The following is a 7,334-nucleotide window of genomic DNA, read 5'->3' as shown; positions in this document are numbered from 1 at the left end:
ATAATTTATAATTTAAATATTATTTTTTTAGTGGTTTTCAGAAAATGAAAAATTGTTTATATGTTGTAGTGAAAATTATTTCATTAAAAAAATTATATATAAACCATAATTTATTTTATAATCTATTAAAAACAGTTTTTTATTTTAAATTATTTTATTATATTTTCAATTTTTTCTAAAAACGGTAACAAACAAACATAAAACTTTATCAATTAAGAAATGAAATTGTAGCCAAGACATATACTAAAATTTCTAAATGGAAGCTAAAACAACAATTTAAGAACTAAATATGTATTTTAACTCAAGAATGAGAATAAAAACTGAGGTGAGTTTCGAGATATTAATGGCACTACAATTAAATTTTCAAAAGGAGAATTTTTAAGTTATTATGGAAAAAAGTCTATAAAAAAATAATTAAATTAAAAAATAATGTTGCACTGAATAATTGGATTTGGGATTGTTTACATTTTCAAAACAAAGATCTTTCTAGTTATCTCAACTAATACTAAAATCTTGACTTTATCAATGTATTTGTTATTTTCTGTATATCCCAAGAAACAAAATCGCATTTTTTTTACTGAAAAAATCACAAGGTAGTTATTCTTTTTTTTTTTGACTAATTGTTCCTTACTAGGTAGTTTTCTAAAAACTGTCCTATCAAAAATCTAGGATGGTATTTGTTATAACTTCCCAATCCCAATAATATTCCCTAAAAAAAAAAAAAAACTTCCCAATAATATAATGTGCCTATCTCTCTAATTTCTAGTCACTTGAGAAAATTTGCATCAATGGCCAACAAACGTGAAGGCAATATTCAATTAGACGAGGAAACATCATCAAGTGTGGATGAAGGCAACCCTTCCATCATGCAATTTTGTTGTTCATCAAACCATACTATAACCTTGATACAAAAGGTATGTATAAGTGATCACTTGTCTCGTAAAGTTTGGTTATTTATAATCAATCACATTACTTTATAGATACTATCTACATTCTCTACATTTTACACATCATTCATAAAACTTCATTTTCACACACCATAAAAAGGCAAATAGATCTTCTTTATTTTTATTGAGAAATGAATAGTTCCACCAATTACTATAATTTTGTTTATATATTGACACACATTATAAAATTTCGAATATAAATTGAGTATTTATTGTTTTTTATACACAGAAGAATATAATAATGAAGTTTTCTATTTCTCAAATTCATTCTTTTTCTTTTAAAATGGAGAAGATCTCAACTTCAATTTTATTATCTTAAATGTTTGTTTTTATAAAATAAAATTAATATGCAATGTGATTAATAACATATTAGATGAAGAATGAGTCATGTTCTATTAAATCAATCTAAGTTACAATTAATTTTGAACACGAAAATTATGAGCAAAATAAAATATTACTAATTTATTTTCTCTTGATTTTGCCTAGGTGATTGCAGAAATAATTGGGACATATTTTTTGGTGTTTGCTGGGTGTGGTGCTGTAGTAGTGAATAAAATATATGGCTCAGTCACATTTCCAGGGATTTGTATCACTTGGGGACTAATTGTAATGGTTATGTGTTACTCTCTTGGTCATATCTCTGGAGGCCACTTCAACCCTGCAGTTACCATCACTTGGACCCTCTTTCGTAGGATCTCAATTAAAGAGGTAGTTTCATTTATTTATTTTTATGGAATAATAACCATTTTTTATTTTTTATTAATTTGTACATTCTTTAGTTTCAAATTGAAAGCATACCTTTGATTTGATTTTGTTTCCCCTTGTGAACCAATAATTAGTTTCTAAAACTACATAACTTGACTTTATTTATATATTGTGTTGTGGAGATGTTGCAAAAATTAAAATAAGAACGAAGTGATAATAAAGAATATAGTTGCATGCATATATAAAGTTAAAAACTTGTATTACACGTTCGATTTGTACTCCACTAATTTATGTATATACATAAATTCATTTTTTAAGATGTGAGTAAGATAAATGCTATACATATAAACAAACAAAAAAGCATCGATAGATCTTAATATAAAGATTTGAATACTTAGAATTATATGTGAACAATGCTTTAGAGCTTGTAAGGATATATAATTTGATGATATATTATAAATTTGTGCTCTACATGAATGACTCTCACTACCTTTAGATAATTTTTGTATATGTAGGCTCCACTATACATTTTTGCTCAGTTGCTGGGGTCCACACTTGCAAGTGGGACATTATCTCTAATGTTTGATATCACACCAAAAACTTATTTTGGAACGGTACCAAGTGGATCAAATGGGCAATCTTTAGTTGTTGAAATCATCATCAGTTTTCTTCTAATGTTTGTCGTTTCAGCAGTTTCCACTGATGATAGAGCGGTGATCCCTCATACATATCTAAAATATATATTTTCTATTATCACAAATATAAACAAAATATATTTAACTTAAATTTTGAATAAAATATATCTTATCTTTTATTTATATTTGTGATTAAAGAAAAATGTGTTTGTGTGTGTGAGTGTCTGTCATCCGATCTTAATATTTTATAGTTATCTTAAATTCAATTGTTGAATTAATATAATAATTTTAAATTGTGGTTAGAGTAACAATATTATACTGAAAACTTTAATATTATAATAAAATATTAACAAATACAATTGCAATTATGATTGTGATCCATTTGCCTATGCTAATTATAAAATTTTAATATTATAAATTTACAACAATTAAGATTGCATACTACAATTCAAAATTGTTTATGTAACAATCACAAGATTAATATTCTCGCCTTCTCGGTGATTATATTAAAAGAAGTTTGATTTTGACTAATGCATTTAATTTTTATGTTGATTTTTATGAATTTAAGATTCTAATAAGCTGAGTCAAAAACTAATTAAATAAAAGATTCTAATAAGCATTGACTTAACTTGATGGCAGGTGAATGACATGGGAGGTGTTGCAGTTGGAATGACTATAATGTTGAATCTTTTTATTGCTGGGTAATTTAATTATCGGTTAATGTATTTATTTTAAGCATTAATAATTTTATGCATGACTAATTAGAATTATCCATTAATGATGACCAATAATTTATGATTATAAAAAATTAAAATTAAATTTTGTTGCAGGCCTGTATCAGGGGCTTCAATGAATCCAGCAAGAAGTATTGGGCCAGCACTTGTGAAACATATTTACAAAGGATTATGGATATACATTGTTGGTCCAATTGTTGGAGCCATAGCTGGAGCAATTGCTTATAACTTTCTTAGATCCATAGAAAAGTCACCTACAGAGTCACCATTGAGGAACATCATTGTAGTTTGATTTTTAGGGAGTTCAACTATTTTCTTTATTTTGAAGTAGATTGCTTTGGTTTTATAAGTAGTTTTGAATTTTTTTTTCTTTAGTGTTTGATTTTTTAGTGTAATATAATAAAATTATGACTGCATTCTAGTATGGTAATATTAGTTAGTTTAATGATAGACATGATTAATTGTTTTTCGAGATGGAAATTAGATTAATTTTTTGGGTTGATTCATTTAACTTGTATCACCAGTAATTGGGGTGATATGCAAGGCGAATTGATTAGTAATTAAACTTTTATTATTCGCATAATTTACATTTTTACCTCTGATTTGATGTTTACCATTTGCACCTTGTGCTGTTTCTAAAAGTAGGCTACCCTGCCATAATTTAATCTTTTTCATATAACTTATGAATCATAAGAATATAGCATAATTTTGCTTAAATGACTTGAATTATATTTTGTGTTAATTAGTTGATGATATAGAAAAAGTAGCAAGTCCCAAAAAGAAGTTTTGAGAAAATGTGATTAATAAAGTAAATATAACAAATCAAGTAGATGAAGATTAATGGGTTTCGATTAAGGTTGAATCGACCAGAAGTAACGAGTTCAAACTCTAATTAAAATAATGTTTGATTAGATTTTATTTGTAGTCAAAATCCTAGTTTTCAGTAGCGTTCAACTTTTTGTTTAAAAAAATTAACAACTATGAATTGTTATGCATTGTGTATACTAGTTTAATTAATTCACCAAGAAGCTTTATATAAAGAGAGACAAAAACAATGGGAATTACAATGAAATAATGTACCAAAGCCTGAACAAGAAAAAGAAAACAAAAAAATAATATCAAATTGTTGCTAATTTCTTGGTGATTTAGATGAGCTTGATAAAGTCAACCAAATATAAAACTGACTGACATTGCTCCCAAACATGCCAAAGCCCACAACCCTACAGCTCTGTTTTGAGAAGCAGAGTAATAATAGTATACTTCCGTCGGCTCACCCGATACATATATGAATCTCGGCGGAGGTGGTGTTGGTGGTGGAGGCGATTTACGTAGAGGTGGAGGTGGTGGCAGTGGTGGATTACTAATTTGTGGCGAGGAATACTCGGGTAGTGGTAGCGATTCTGATGGTGGTGGTGTAGGAGGAGGTTGCGGTGGCGAAAATTGCTCACCGCAAGGGTTTCCACAAGGACATGATCCACATTTGATTTCAATGTCTAATGGCTTAGAAGCCAATGACACATTAACTATGATGAAAAAAATATGAAACATTATGGCAAATTTTAGAGAGCTAAAACTATGTTTTGGAGACAACATTGTTTGAGTAGTGCTTGGAATTTGATTACTTTTAATGCAAGGTACGTATAATAGATACAAGAGCTTGTATGTGAATGGGACTTTTTTATGCTCTTCTTGGCTTACTTATATTGCACGAATAGTACTATGCCAAAGCAAATATCACTCATTAAGTAACCAATAATATTTATGAGGAAATTTTATTTAATTAGTTCATTTGATGAATGAGCAATGAGAATGTTAATGTTGTATCCATATATAGTTTTGTGATGTGTTTAGTAGAAGAATCAAGATAAAGTGTAAAAGTTGGCATTATTCTTCTTCCTCTTAAGTGAGTTATTCGATATCTTTATTTAATATAGCTTGCACTTATTACATAAGTATCTCCCAATTATTTAGTCTTAAAAAATTGTATCTCACAATTATGGTACTTTTCCTAACATTCTTTATGTTGTGTACCTTATAAAACTATTAACAAGGGGAACAACCGACATTTATGCAATTTGAAATTATTTTGTAAGCTTAATTGTAGTTTTGGTCCTTCTATTTTAGCTGAATCGGGAAAGTAGTCATCTCATTTTGTTTATCTCCAGTTTTAGTCTCCAAAACAGAATTTTGGTCTAAAATTTGATGATTTTTTTTTAAAAGTCGTACTACACCATTTATGATCATATATTTCATGTACAATTGTTGCAAATGAGATCTTGAGGCACTGTGTGACTTAAATTAATGCAAAAAAAATGAAATTTCATCAAATTTTGGACCAAAATTATGTTTGAGGGACCAAAACTGGAGAAAAATAAAATGAGAGGACTACTTTCGCAATTCAGCTAAAATAGGGGGACCAAAACTGCAATTAAGCATACTTTTTATTCATTTTTTGTTTGACTGCAGCTTTAGTCCTTTTATTGTTACTATTTACGAAATTGATTTTCTATTATAAAAGTATAAAATATTGACAACTCTCTCTGATTTTTTAACTAAGGAATAATGATTTGAGATTCTTTAAATAATGTAGAACGATTAATACTTTTAAAATAAGAATAAAATGTCATAAAAACTTAACATTCAATTTCGAAATTTTTTCATAAAATTGTTTTTAATTAATGATATATAAATAATTAATGTATCTAAATGGCTTTATATCATAGAATTGTATATCACGTTATTAAAAATATATCAAATCGTCATTTTTTAATTCAAAAATATGAAAAAGAGAACAAAACTGTCGACTTTTAAAATAGGAGGTCAATTTTATAAAATGGTAATAACAGAGAAATTAAAATTATAATTAATTTTTTTTTTAGTTATTTGTACGACAATTAGTTAATTAGTTGTAGTTGGATAATGAATCTGTGTTGTACATGTCAACATGCAATAACCAACGAACAATGGCGACCATGTCCAGAAAAAGAGTGAATTTGCAACATAGTAAAAAGAGAAATAAATTAGAAGTTTCGTGAAAATTATCCTTAAGAATTTATCCTTATGATGTGCCCATAACCCCAATGTACAATAAGTTTATCATCAATAAAGTGGTAGTAACAAAAGGGCAAGAACGAAAAGATAACAGAAGATGAAACATAAAGAATATTAAGAGAGGGGAAGAAAAATAATTTTATATGCATGATAAATATGGTAATTGAGGGAGAATTATAAGCTTATACGGTGACTATTTAAAGGTGTAATCAAATTAGATAATAAGAATAATGAAACGGTTACTAAGAAAAAATTGGAGTTACCTGAGGCATGAGCCGGTTAGTGGATTTTTAAACAAGACTTAAACAAACTTGGTCAAAGTAGTCCAAATCAAGATTTTCAAATAGACATTCCTAAATTTAAAAAATATTTTTATAAAAACTATTATTATTAAAAAAGGATTGAAGATAAATATATCAAGACTCATATCAACAAGTATCCGAAGAAATCAATGCAAAATTGTAAGAGAAAGTTATTGACTATTCATACAAAGATAGTACAAAATAAATCATCAAAGAAGAGGTGATATAACGAAAAATTTCGTCAAAATAATATGATAAAATGATTATGACAAGTTAATTCCTAAAATATTTGTTATTAATTTTACATCATGTTATGACAAGTTATTTTTCATGGTAGACCATGAAACATTTGTTATCACTTATCTTCTCATCCTCCACCAATAAACTCCCTTTGGTAGTAAAGCCGATCCAAGCTAATATGAGACTTAACATTAAAGAAATTATTAGATATCTCACAAGTTCAATTTTTATTAGATATCAAAATAGACGTGAGATCACAAATTAAGTGAAAATCGATAATAAGATGAGCCTTATTTGTGCAAATTTTTTTCCAACAATGAAAGTTGATTTGAGACTACAAAATTACTAAAGTTTTGTTAAGCGTCAAATAACAAAATAGTTTAGAGATATATAACAATTAGATAGAGTTTTTATTGTGTGGCCTAATAGAACTTTGAATCTAGGTGATTCTTCAATATATTATTAAGACCAAACTTCTAGGTGATTCTTCCACGAACTTAGAAAAAGATTAAAAAAAAAATACTTGCCAATTAATCATCTTTAATCATATGTATATGACTTAATGAACGGAAGAAATATCTCATCCACAACTATTAAAAAAAAATAGTTTTGCAAAGTTTACTTTTCACCAATATATTTTTGCAATTTTTATATTTTAACAATCTTACTTTTCATATACACACATTCAACACATCATTTTGTCTATATATATTTTCCTAT

General features: G+C 27.3%; 1 protein-coding gene across 2 annotated transcripts; it reads left to right on the top strand.

The window, feature by feature from the left end:
* Nucleotides 1-729: 729 nt before the first annotated feature.
* Nucleotides 730-3,437, top strand: LOC101491939 (probable aquaporin NIP-type). Of its 2 annotated transcripts, XM_004490808.4 has the most exons (5): nucleotides 730-914; nucleotides 1,434-1,655; nucleotides 2,168-2,365; nucleotides 2,927-2,988; nucleotides 3,118-3,437. In XM_004490808.4, the coding sequence occupies exons 1-5, from the start codon at nucleotides 789-791 to the stop codon at nucleotides 3,311-3,313; spliced, it is 804 nt and encodes a 267-aa protein (XP_004490865.1). In that variant the 5' UTR covers nucleotides 730-788; the 3' UTR covers nucleotides 3,314-3,437. The 2 variants fall into 2 exon arrangements, with proteins under 2 accessions (XP_004490865.1, XP_073221680.1); XM_073365579.1 differs by lacking the exon at nucleotides 2,168-2,365.
* Nucleotides 3,438-7,334: the final 3,897 nt, after the last annotated feature.

The sequence above is a fragment of the Cicer arietinum genome, chromosome 2, assembly GCF_000331145.2.
Source record: "Cicer arietinum cultivar CDC Frontier isolate Library 1 chromosome 2, Cicar.CDCFrontier_v2.0, whole genome shotgun sequence".
NCBI lineage: Eukaryota > Viridiplantae > Streptophyta > Magnoliopsida > Fabales > Fabaceae > Cicer > Cicer arietinum.
The sequence above is the reverse complement of the archived record's forward strand: the minus strand, read 5'-3'. Positions and strand labels throughout refer to the sequence as shown.